The sequence below is a fragment of the Chinchilla lanigera genome, unplaced genomic scaffold (assembly GCF_000276665.1).
Source record: "Chinchilla lanigera isolate Chin_1 unplaced genomic scaffold, ChiLan1.0 scaffold00163, whole genome shotgun sequence".
NCBI lineage: Eukaryota > Metazoa > Chordata > Mammalia > Rodentia > Chinchillidae > Chinchilla > Chinchilla lanigera.
The window spans coordinates 120,864-132,380 of NW_004955564.1; the positions used below are offsets into that span (position 1 = coordinate 120,864).

The window sequence follows — 11,517 nt, forward strand, 5'->3', positions numbered from 1 at the left end:
CCGTGTACAGGTCATTCACTGAATTTTCACACGCAGCACACAACCATGTATCCGGCACTCTGTTGAAGAAACAATAGTCAACCCCCAAAATACCCCTCCTGCACCCTTCTAGTTTTTTCTCAGTGAACTTGCTTTACTTAGTCTTACAGGGGTTCTCTCTCATATGAGGTCTACTCTTTAGCATCACGCTCTTGTTCAGCACTGTCCGAGGCCAAGACTCCACAGTGGGAAGAGAGTAACTGGGAGAGGGAAGATGGGAAAGGATCATCAGATTCCAAACACATCCCCAATAGAAATTATACAGAGACAGAAGCTGAGAATCTGCAGATTGATTCTCTAAAGCAGTGCTTCTCAAAGTGTAGGCTCTGCAGCATCAGTTTCACCTGGGAACTTGTTAAAAATGCAAATAATTGAGCCACATCCCAGACTTACTGAATCAAAAACTCTGCCGTGGGGCTCAGCAAACTGTCCTAACAAGCCCTCCCATTGACTCAGGTGCACACAAGTTAGAGAGCTCCTGGGCTAGGACAATGGTAAGATTTGTGATTATGACAGCCACAATGCTTCATAAAGCATGGCCCTCGTCCTGGACACGGTGGGGCACACCTCTAAGTCCCAGCTCCTCCAGAAGCAGAAGGTGGAGAATCATGAGCATTTGCATAGCACATAGGAGGCCTTAACTCTAATCCCAGTGTGTGGGGGGAGTGGCCCAGCCTCAATCTGACCCTGAGTTTAAACATGACCTGCCCCACCCACAGGGCTGTTGATGTGCGCTAGAGTTTTTGAACCACTGCCTAAAGCTGCCCCACCTGGGCATCCCTTGGATCTTACATCCAAGGACATTTGTGCCTTTATTTGTAAAACCAGCTCCTTAGGATTTAAGAACAATCAAGAGAGTACGTGAGACTAATACAGTGCCTCCCGTATAGTAGATGCTCAGCGTTTGTTGAGTGAATTAACTTAGTCCTCAAAACCACTCTGTGAGATAGGAAATTGGTAAAGTAGAAAGAAGCTTCGAATCCAAGTCAACCCCGGTGTTCCAATTTTAAGAACCCGGGGAACGTATTTCTACTGCCGTTCCACTTCCGCTCGGTAGGTTGCGGTAGAGGACGCTTGCGCGGTCGGACCGGGAGACGGGACTTCCTGTCACCCAGGGAGCACTTCCTGCCCGGTACGGAAACACAATTCGCTGCTGCTAGAGGGGCTGGCGCGAGGGGAGCTCCGTTGATGGAGTGCTGCTTTGGGGCACCCCTGTGACACGCAGGTCAGGCGAGTGTCTCGGAGGAATCCATCGCCCCGACAAGCTTGGCCACGTAAGTGCACGCACGACTTCCTGGCGGGTCTGGGATGCTCGGGAGCGCGAGGAGGTGCCGGGGGTGGGGGGCGTCTGAACCCCGGTCCGCTGGGCCAGGCCCACGTGTGCCCCGGCCTGGCACTGGTGCAGACCCGGCCGGGGTCTCCCGCTCTGGAGTGGGGGTCTGGGGCCCTGGGGAGCTCTGGCGGGGCCAGTGGAAGTCGGGGCTGCCTGGTCTGGAGGCTTTACTGAGGCTCCCTTGCCTACCTGGACTCATCTCAGGCTGTTGGAACCTTTCTCCCATTCATCCGTTCCTAGATTTGTCTTTTTTTCATGTTTATGTACTTCTGTGGCCTGGTTGTTACCGTTATAGGAATCCCTAAGGGTCAGGAGGACTCTATAAAGTTCCTTTCCAGTGGGGCCTGTTCAGACTGTTTTAATCCGACAGCTTCATCTTTAAAAGTCTAATCACAGTTTGCTATGCACGCTCTGGCTGGAGAAGGCAAGGTGTAGTGGGAATGTCATCAGGCAGGGTCCTCCTGTAGTGGCATGATTTGGGTCATGTCTCAGGAAGTCAAAGAATGGAGTCAGAAGGAGGAATTAAGAATAGAAAATGAAGATGGGCATAGTGGCACACGCCTGTAATCCTAGCATTCAAAAGGCTGAGGCAGGAGAATCCCATTGAGTTCGAGGCCAGCCTGGGCTACATAGTGAGCTCAAGACCATCCTGAACTGTATAGTGAGACCCTGTCACACACACACAAAAAAAACCAACAAAAAAAAAAAAAAGAAAAGAAAAGAAAATTAGCTCCTATTAGTTGGGAGGGTGCCCCCAAAGTGCCACGGGACACTTTGTCTAGGAGTTTTTGTACCAAAATGACCACTGCAAGTCAACCCTAGGACTAGAACTGGAGTCGGGGTATGTAGCAAGCATATGTCTGCAGGTACCTCTTAGCCTCTATCCTATCTAAGTGGTTTATTAAAAGAAGAAAGTAAGGCAAAAATGTTTTCTAGACATGTACAGCAGAAGTTGTCATAGTGGCAGTCATCAACTCAATTGTTATGTCCTTGGACTTAGTTGTCCATGTGGTTCTTATTAACTCTCAACCTCACGCTCCTGCTTCTCTGACCAAGGCCTGGTCGTCCTCACTCTACCTTGGGCCCAGTCGCTCCCTAGCTGCCTGCTGTCTTCTGCCTGACTTGCCTGTCTGTAGTACTAGGAGGTTCCCCTAAAGAGGAAGTGGGGACCTTAACTTTCCCCACCCACAGCGTAGGTTCTTGCCTTATCATGGAAAAGCATTTCAAGACTTGGTCTTTGAGAGGAATGGATAGGTTTACTGAGCAAAATTAAAGAAGAGCACTTAGAAGGGAGTGTAGGCTCTTGAGGGGTGAGGTGCATTACCATCAGGCTGGGGATATTTATGTGTTCTTGAGGATGGAGGTCATGGAATTTATGGATCTGTAGTAAAACAAAGCATGGGCCTGTTGTATTTTTTTAAGGCTTAGGAATTTAGGAGTGAGCATCCTGGAAGGGCAAAAAATTACAACCTTGGGCCACTTTGCTTGGGTCCTGAAACTGCAGGTTTTTTAAAATACAGTTTTTAAGTTATGATTTTCCTTGTCTTGTTTCTGCCTCTTTATTTCTTCTACCTTGCCTCAGGAGGAAAGTATTGGGGAACTGGGAGAGTGTAGTGGATTGACAACTGGTGGTCAACTTATAACCCCCAGCTGGACTGAGTCAGCGTGGTGCTGGGTGTGGGAGGCCCACCTGGGGACTGTTGCCAGCAGCACAAGAGACAGAACTGGAGAAGAAGAAGGGAGGCTGCTGGAAGCAGAGAAAGGCTGTGGGGAGCTGGCAGAAGCTGTAACGAGCTGTTGGTTCTCTTGGAGGAGCTCGTCATGCTGGCTTTCCTGCTGAACTCGGCTGTTTTCATCCTCCAAGGAGCTTGGGGCCTTGTTGGCACTGAGAATAGCTTTGGTTCATTTTATGGGAGCTCTGGTCCTCACTTCAGCAGCACTTCCTGGCTCTGGAGGGGAAGAAGATACACAGCTCAGTCTCCTGAAGAAGCTTGCTGCGTTGGCTTTCCTGATGGGAACTCAGCTGTCTTCACCATTGGAGGAGCTCAGGACCTCACTGTTGCCGACGATGGCTGTGGTACCTTTCGGGGGAGCTCTGGTTCTTACTTTGAGCATCGCTTCCTGGCTCCAGTGTAGATTCCTCAGCTTGCTAGCACAGATTCTTCATCCCGCTGGCACAGACTTTCTAGATTCCATCACTGACCTTTGGCCTTCCCAGTGCAGATCCGTGAAACAGGCCTGCATGAGACATTGTCATGGGCTCTGGGCTTCTAGTTGGATTCGTAGAAGGCATTTTTATGGGCTCTAGGTATTCAGCTGGACTCATGCAGGGCATTAGCGAGGATCCAGGCCCTCTGCTGGATTCCTGGTCTATAGTGTGTGGACAGATTTCTTGCACTCTTTTGTATATCATTCTTTGGGTGACTATTGTAAATAATCTTATGAACTATGTGTCCTATATTATATTGGACACTTGCAAAAACTATCCCTCAAACCAACACAGAGAGGCATCCTTAACTCAAGGATTGTAGGGGGAAGGTGCTGGCGCTCCTAAGGACAGACAGAATGGGCAAAGGTCCTGTGGCGAGAAATAGCAAGGCAAGGAAGAGCCTGAAGAGCCTCCAGTGTGCTTAGAGCCCAGAGGCAGCTGAAGACCTTTTCTGTGCATCTTGCAGTTCATCAGGGATGCAGCCTTCTCTGGGAGGTATAGATACTGTCAGTCCTGTGAAAGCCACATTTTTCACAACGATTTGCTGTCACTTCCTCCATCCCTGCTGCTGTTCCCCCCTGGTAGGGAAAGGAAAGCGACAGCAACGGCCAACCAGGGACTCGGGGATGAATCTGATGCAGTCCCTGCCCTCAAAGAGCTCACACTGTAGTGGGGGAAAGAATACACGTCCCTTTTGTAAGGGGCATGTGTCAGTGTTGTAATTGCGGCACTTGTGTCCAGTTAGAACAAGATGGTGCATGCCCTGAGGAATGAATATTCTTCTCTTGGCAAATAATTACTGGAACTGTGTATGGCATGTCATGGCTGGACAGAGGTTATGGAAAAACCTGATAAAATGCAGCAGGAATTCCACGGGGAAAGGTTTTTGCTCACTAATGCTGGCGTTTGCTCCTGGGTGCATGGGAGAGTAGTGGTTCACAGCACCGGCTCCGAATCCGATGAGGATCAGGCTCTGGCAGTCCCTGCTGTTGCACTTGAGTGAGTTACTGCTTCCTGACCCTTAGGATCCTGAAGCCCAAAATATGGGCACTGGAAGAACAAAGCATTGAGCACCATGTCTAGCAGATGCGGGTGTTCAGTGATTCTGCTATCTTTGTAATGAAAGAGGAGTGATGGAGCTGTTAATTCCTAGAGGGTTTTGTGTTTAGCAGAGCTCTTTGATGTAAATTTGTTTTTATTCAACACAGGGTGCATTTTCTGGTAAGCACTGTGCTTTACTCTGGGGAGACAGATGAATGAGACTCAGAGAGGCTGAGGCGCAGCCTAACGAGTGTAGTCTGCACGGTGTAATTATATACGTACAAGCTCTGATATAAGCCAGCCCCACTCTCCTTATTCATTCTGTGACGACCTAGCTGTTTGCCACATGTTTCTGCCCTAGGACTTTGGCATTTGCAGGCCGATCTACCTGGAATATCTCCTGGGGTGTGCGTGGCTGCCTCCCTCACTGGGTTCAGGCTCTCCCCAGTTCCCATTACTGGAACTGTCCCCTTGCCTAGCACCAACGGTTCCCTCATGCTGCGTGGGTGGGTGATTGTTTTTTCTGTAATATTTACTGCTCCTGGGCATTAGGCTGTGGGGCTGCTCATCCCTATCTCTCCAGGGTGAACCGGTCCGTGAACGAGGTGCCTGTGGATGAATGAGAAAAGTAAAGAGAGACTAGAAAACGAAGAGAGGCAAAAGTCTGGGATCAGGGGCTCTCGGACTGCTGCCTCTAGGACTGCCGCCGCTAGGACTGTCCCCGCCTACCAATTTCAGTCACCTTTTATTGAGCAAGAACCTAGGGTGTAGCTAGTACTGGGTGGATACAAAACGATTTTTTTTTTTTTTTTTTTTTAGCAAGGGTAATCAAAGGATTATCCTTTTCCACATGTAATCCCAGACACACTCAAGAGGCTGAAACAGGAGGATCGTAAACTCAAGGTTAAACAAATCATTGTGTTCTCAATGCATTCTAATCAAAGAATGTCGTTCTCCACATTAGGCTGCGTATTCATTTGTGTTTTAGTAACTGCTTCCTCAAAGAAAATATCCCTGTCTTAGTGTGTTTTGTGCTTTCCCTAGGAGCTCTGGGAGTCATTTGCTGTGTCAAGCATGCAGAGAAGGCCGGTGTGACACGAGGTACTGTTTCCCAGGATGGACTTCCCCAGCTGTCTCCGCCCCTCACTGTTTATGACCGGCCCCCTTGGTGTGAGTGATGTCCCCGACCTGTCCTTTATGTGCAGCTGGAGAGATGCCCTGACCCTGCCAGAGTCTCCACCCCAGAACTGCAAGGTGAGGACGGAAGGCGGGGCCTGGCGGCTCCAAGGTGGGCACTGTTACTGGATCCTGTTGTTAGCAGTCACACCTGCTGGCGCTGGCGTGGTACAGGGTGGTGCAGCATCTGCAAGAGTGCTAATCCCAGGCCACGACAGACCCTCTCCCTTGGAGGCGTGGGCTGCCCTCCATCCATAGAGGGACCACTCAGTGGGAGCTGTGGCTCCCTCGTGCCTGTCTCTCTCTCCCCAAGACTCAGATCCCTTTAGGTTCAGCAGCCCAACTGTGCCAGTGATGCACAGTGTGAATAAGTTGGGATGGGTCAGGCGATCCCTGCCCTCGTGGACTGGGTCAGGATGAGCGAGCACGTGAACAGATCCTTGGGGAGAATGACTACACCGTGTGCTTATGGCTCTGAGCAAGGCCCAGACTCTGGGCTCTGGCTGCCTGGGTTCAAATGCCAGCTCCTCTGTTTATCAGTTGTCATCTGGGCAAGTGACAGGCTTCCTATGCCTCAGTTTCTGCATCAGTGAAATGACACTGACCCTCATACCGACTTTGCAGGGTTGTTGTGAGGAGTTCTTTTCACCATGGTGGTTTTGTTCCCTCCAGAATGCAGTTCCTCACTTGGCCAAGGCCCTGCTCTGGGAGCCAGCAATGCCTGGGCCCCTCCCACTGCTGCCTCCCTGTCTCGGTAAGGCACTCGGGCCTCTGTGCTCCCTGTCACCGCTCAAGCCCATCCCTCCGTGCCTGCGACCTTTCCTAGCCCCAGAGGCGGCCTGTGCCTCCTGGCCCGTTCCCTCACTCCCCCTCTTCCCTCAGATCCCTGGGACCCTGGTGTGACCGCGCAGGACCTCCTTTTCCGAGGCGGTTTTCACTACCGGAGGCAGCCCCAGGTCATGCTGGACGTCACTGAACAGGTGAGTGGTCCCACGGGGGGAGGTCGCTGCGTGGCCTGGAGCTGTGCGTAGTGACCAACTGCTCCTTTCCCAGCTCAGCAGATTCCTGTGGGATCACGGGGACATAGCCTTTGCGCCCCTGGGGAAGATGATGCTGGAGAATTTCAGACTGGAGGGAGGCCGGGTGAGTAATCCCTGCTGGACCAGAGAAGAGCCCTCACTTCCCGTCCCATCCCGTCCACCTCACTGGTGATTCCAGGCTATGCGAGCCTGACAGGGCCTTTCCATGCAGAACCGCTCCAAGAAGATGACAGTGGTCAGCGCGAAGAGGCTGCTACAGGACCTTGGCGGACACCAGCCCTGGGGGCAAGTGGCTAGAGGGAAAGGACAGGCCAGATAGGCCTAGCTGGTGACAGGATGTGGAAGGAGCTGGGACATGGGCCCAGGTTTCCTATCCTATTCCTTCCCAGTCCAGCCATGTGAGCCACACTCTTTCCCGCTGGCCTAAGGGAAAAGGGGTTTCAGCCTGTGGACTCCATGCATGGCTACATCCTGGTGTTAGAATAATGTCGACAGGGCTCTGTCTCTTTATTTTCTCATTGCTTCCCTCTGCCTGGCTTAATTCCTAGAAAAGCTGTTGTCACGTGGCAGCAAGATGGCTTAGGATTCCAAGGAAAGAGTCAGTGTCCTTCCTGAGGCACCAAAAGTCCCAAGGAGGACTTTGGTTGGCCTGGCAGGGGTCTCACGCCCAGCTGTGAACCAATCGCTGTGCAGGGGTGGTGGAGAGCTCGCCCAGGTCTGGGTCCTGTGACTGTGCCTGGGGTGAGGGAACAGGGTGGGCGGCTCCCAAAGAAGGAAACTAGGTAGATGAGGAGCATGTGCTCTGCACCTGACCCTCCCTTAGGATGGTCCCCGGACCCTGACCCCATCACTGCCCCAGTGAGCCTCTGCTGTCGTCCCCAGGTGTCCCTGGGCTTATCTCAGCCACCGACTACGCCGCTTCTCCATCGTCGGAGGCCCAGTGCTGGGCAAGTCAGTGTCACACCTGCTGGGGGGGCTGCTGCACGAGGAGCTGGCCACACGATGGGAGCAGCTGCTCCTGGATGAGGCCTTCACTGGAGGTGCCCTGGCCTGGATCCCTGGAAGGACCCTGCAGGTTGGACAACTGGTCTACCCAGCTGGTGGCACCCTAGACAGGCTGCGTATCCTTTCTTATCAGGGAGGGAAAGGGCAAGAAAGTTGGGGCTTGCAGTTGCCAGAGCTCATCCCTTTTCCTTAGCCAGAGCCTCAGGTTTCCAGGAGGTCAGTCTGACTTCAGGCAGTGACCCCCAGGTCCTTGGGGATCCTGGGTGCATCCACCTGCAGGGACCTGTGCGGCAGGTGGTGACCAGCACCGTCCAAGGGGAAAGTAAGGCCCTTGGCACCCACCTCCCTCTGTGACGGGTCTGCAGCCTGGCCCCCCGAGCCTGACTCCTCCATCCCTCCTCAGCACTGCTGGCTGTGCGCTCTGACTACCACTGTGCCGTGTGGAAGATGGGGAAGCGGCGGCGGCCGGCCCCTCTGCAGGTGCTGCGGGTCGAGAAGGGGGCCACGGGGATCAGCCTCAGGTGAGGGGTGTTGGGCTGGGCGCTGGGAAGGCAGGCCTAGCCAGAGGGCGCCCTGCTGCCACTAATGACTCTGTGCCTGTAGCCCTCACCTCCCCGGGGAGCTGGCCCTCTGCAGCCGTTCTGGAGCCGTCTGTCTGTGGAACCCCCAGGATGGGTAATGCCCTTCCCCCAGTCACCTCCGCCACAGCTGTGGCCCACACTCCCTCTCCAGCATGCCCTGCCTGGTCTTCTGTCTGACCCTCGAGACACACCCTGCCTCCAGCCATCAGCCCACCGCCTCCCTGTCTCCCCCAGGCTGCAGCAGGTCTACAAGGACACAGAGACCCTCGTGTTCCGGGACCCTTCTCCCTGGCGTTGGGCAGACTTCACCACCCACCCGCGGGTGCTGACAGTGGGTGACCGCACTGGAGTGAAGATGATCGACGCTCAGGTATGGGCCGGGTGCTGAGGGGCAGCAGAACCAGCGAGTGTTGGAGAAGCTGACCCTGTGTTCTCCCCAGGGTCCCCCCGGATGTGGTCTGCTGCTTTTCCGGGCAGGGGCTGAGGCCTCCTGCCAGAAAGGGGAACGTGTGCTGCTCACTCAGTACCTGGGGCCGTCCAGCCCTGAATCACTGCCCCCCACTCTGCATCTCATCTGTACCCAGGTGACTAAATCCCCCTTTCTCCCGATATCCCCACGGAACCTGAGCCTGTGGGCAAGCGAGCAAGGCCTCTTGGGCATGGTCTAGTTCGCTCCAAGGGGGGCCAGCAGTTGGAGACAAGGCGAGGTTCTAGGGCCAGGACGTCTGCCCTATGGGTCCTAAAGTGTGTGGAAGCAGGGGAGGAGTGCTGAGGTCACTTGAAGGTCTGCCCCCAACCAAGGGTCTCAGATATTACGTATGTCGCAAACACAGGCCAGGGCACAGGTGCCAGAAGGCTGGGTGGCTTCTGTCTGAAGAGACTCTTGTACACCTCTTCAGAGACCCCTTCTTCTGGCTGTGCTGTTCTTCCATCCCTCCGTCCCTCTACCTGCTCAGGAGGCACCTTCTGTTCAAGGCAGGACCAACCCTTTTAGAGTGCTGTCCCCCTGGGGTTTGCAGAAGTCCTGAGAGCCCAGGCCCTGGGAAGGACCACTGTACAGCTGTGCTATTCTTAGCCAAGCCCCTCCACTCACATCCTTCTCTGCCCCAGTTTTCGCTCTACGTGGTGGATGAACGCCTGCCCCTGGTGCCGATGCTGAAGTGGAACCACGACCTCCCCTCCCCGGCCCTGCTGGCCCGCCTGCTGCCTCCAGCCAGCCCTGGTGCCCCACATCCCCTGTTCCTGGGCGGCCTAGGTGGACAGGTGCAGCTGCTGCATATCACAGGTGAGGCGAAGATGGGCAGGGCCAAGAGAAGGGGGCCTGGGCCTGGGCCTGGGCCTGGGCCTGGGCCTGGGCTTCAACTCTGCTTCCTGCAGGAAAGGAGGCCTCCGCACCCCAACTGGCAGGGCCTCCCCAGTCTCTACCCTCCCCAGCCGACTCACTCTCCGCGTTTCCCCTCCTGGAGCCCAAGAGCCAGAAACAGCTGCAGGAGCGACTAGAAGCACCAACCATAGGTGTGCAGATGGGAGCTAGTGTGGGATGTGGGGCTGCAGGCCTGGCGGGTCTGGGTCATCATCATTCCTTCCACAGGTCTGGCCTCTGCCTTCCTGCCCTGTGCCTCCACGCCAGCAGTGTGGCTTTTCCAGCTCTCAGCAGCTGGAGACATCTTCTACCAGCACCTCACCCTCCAAGCAGCCTCCAGCCTCCACCAAGATTCGGGGCCTCCCAGCGACTCCAGACCCGACTGCCATGCACCCAGGGCAACAGTGCCTCCTGTGGACCAGAGGCCCATACCCTCCTGGACTGCCAGGGCCACTGCCTGCTGCAGCCGTTGGCTGGAGGCCCTGCTGCAGGTGCCACCTGCATCCCCTGTGTGGGCTGCACCCACCTTTTCCCACCGCCGCTTGCTGGGCCGCCTGGAGCCCCGGGAGTTGGAGGAGAAAGTGCCTCAAGTTCTGCGGGAGGCCATGGCTGGAGGGCGGCTCCTGCAGCAGAGGGACCTGGGCCTTCTCCCCCAAGCAGAGCTGCCCCCCGCCCCCGAGCCAGGCCTGCAGGATGAGCTCAGTGAGCGTTTGGAGGAGGCCTGGGAGGGCCGGGCATCTGCATGGTGGAGGAAACAGCAGGGCATGGCCTCCGAGCCAGGGAAGCAGGCCAAGCGGCCCAAGCGCCGGACTCAGCTGTCCAGCACCTTCTCTTCGCTCACCAGTTGCTTGGACCTCCCAAATACCAGCAGCCTCCCTCCCAGCCTAGAGCGGACCCCCTCAGAGGCCAGGGTCCAGCCCCCTGTCACCCCGTACTCCCAGGAGTCAGCTCAGCAGCTGTGGGTTCAGGGTGTCCACTCAGAGAGGCAGCAGACCCTCCGGGACTACATGGCAGAGCTGCCACTTCCAAAAGGCACCCCCACCCCGGGACATGTGCCTATGTCCCCTTCCCGGGCCTCTCGCACCCAAGCCACACCCTCCAGGCTGCCCACCCCTGGCTCTCAGCCCCACCGGAAGAGGCCGCGCATGGGCTTCTAAGGGTACCCAGAGTTCTCTTCTCGCTGAGCCCCTCCACCATGGACCATCAGTGTCTTCCCTGGAAACAACTTCATGGTGCAGAGCTTCCTGCCTCCTGAACACTGTGGGAACTATGGGAGACCCAAAAACAAGCAGCTGGAGCCAGGAGCGGAGATGACAGAACAGCACAAAGCAGCAGTCTGTGTTTTGCATATCTGCCTGCAAACAGGTCCAGAAGCCACCAGGGAGAGGGGCTGGCCTGAACCAGAGTTGCCGGTGTTCTTTCCTGGAGACAGCAAGGGCTGTGTGGGAGACAGGGCTCCCTGTGTCTCCCAGCATCTCCTGGACTTCGGGAAATTGGGGCAGTGGTACCTGCCCTGCGTCTGACCTGGTGACGCAAGGCCCTGGAGCCACTGCCTGGCGGCACCTCACGGGCTGCAGAGCAGGCTGGCAGCTGCAGCCGTTGGCCAGCTTGTATCGCAAGTGGTCCTGTCTGTCTGTGGAGGGGGACCCTTGGGCACCTGGCTTACCAAGTGGAATAAACCTGGCAGCCGAACCTGAGTTGGAGCAGTCGTGTTCGCAGGCTGCATGGTG

General features: G+C 55.5%; 1 protein-coding gene across 6 annotated transcripts; it reads left to right on the plus strand.

Moving 5' to 3' along the window:
• Positions 1 to 1,124: 1,124 nt before the first annotated feature.
• Taf1c (TATA box binding protein (TBP)-associated factor, RNA polymerase I, C, 110kDa) lies at positions 1,125 to 11,484 on the plus strand. 6 transcript variants are annotated; one of them, XM_005413222.2, is made up of 16 exons: positions 1,138 to 1,313; positions 5,667 to 5,723; positions 5,828 to 5,876; positions 6,471 to 6,552; positions 6,681 to 6,778; positions 6,852 to 6,941; positions 7,050 to 7,123; positions 7,721 to 7,959; positions 8,049 to 8,165; positions 8,247 to 8,364; positions 8,447 to 8,518; positions 8,659 to 8,794; positions 8,865 to 9,008; positions 9,535 to 9,709; positions 9,802 to 9,939; positions 10,016 to 11,484. In XM_005413222.2, the coding sequence occupies exons 4-16, from the start codon at positions 6,516 to 6,518 to the stop codon at positions 10,942 to 10,944; spliced, it is 2,367 nt and encodes a 788-aa protein (XP_005413279.1). In that variant the 5' UTR covers positions 1,138 to 1,313; positions 5,667 to 5,723; positions 5,828 to 5,876; positions 6,471 to 6,515; the 3' UTR covers positions 10,945 to 11,484. The 6 variants fall into 6 exon arrangements, with proteins under 6 accessions (XP_013364655.1, XP_005413279.1, XP_013364653.1 ...); XM_013509202.1 differs by having other exon boundaries at positions 1,286 to 1,313; positions 6,423 to 6,552; XM_013509201.1 differs by having other exon boundaries at positions 1,125 to 1,313; positions 5,667 to 5,876; positions 6,423 to 6,552; positions 9,807 to 9,939; positions 10,016 to 10,579.
• Positions 11,485 to 11,517: the final 33 nt, after the last annotated feature.

Bases quoted from the DNA above. Each gene is read 5' to 3' on its own strand.
- Taf1c (XM_013509199.1), top strand. From the start codon at position 5,739: ATGGACTTCCCCAGCTGTCTCCGCCCCTCACTGTTTATGACCGGCCCC. The intron at 6,779-6,851 runs GTGAGTGGTCCC...CTCCTTTCCCAG, and splicing joins TGCTGGACGTCACTGAACAG to CTCAGCAGATTCCTGTGGGA. The intron at 8,795-8,864 runs GTATGGGCCGGG...TGTTCTCCCCAG, and splicing joins TGAAGATGATCGACGCTCAG to GGTCCCCCCGGATGTGGTCT.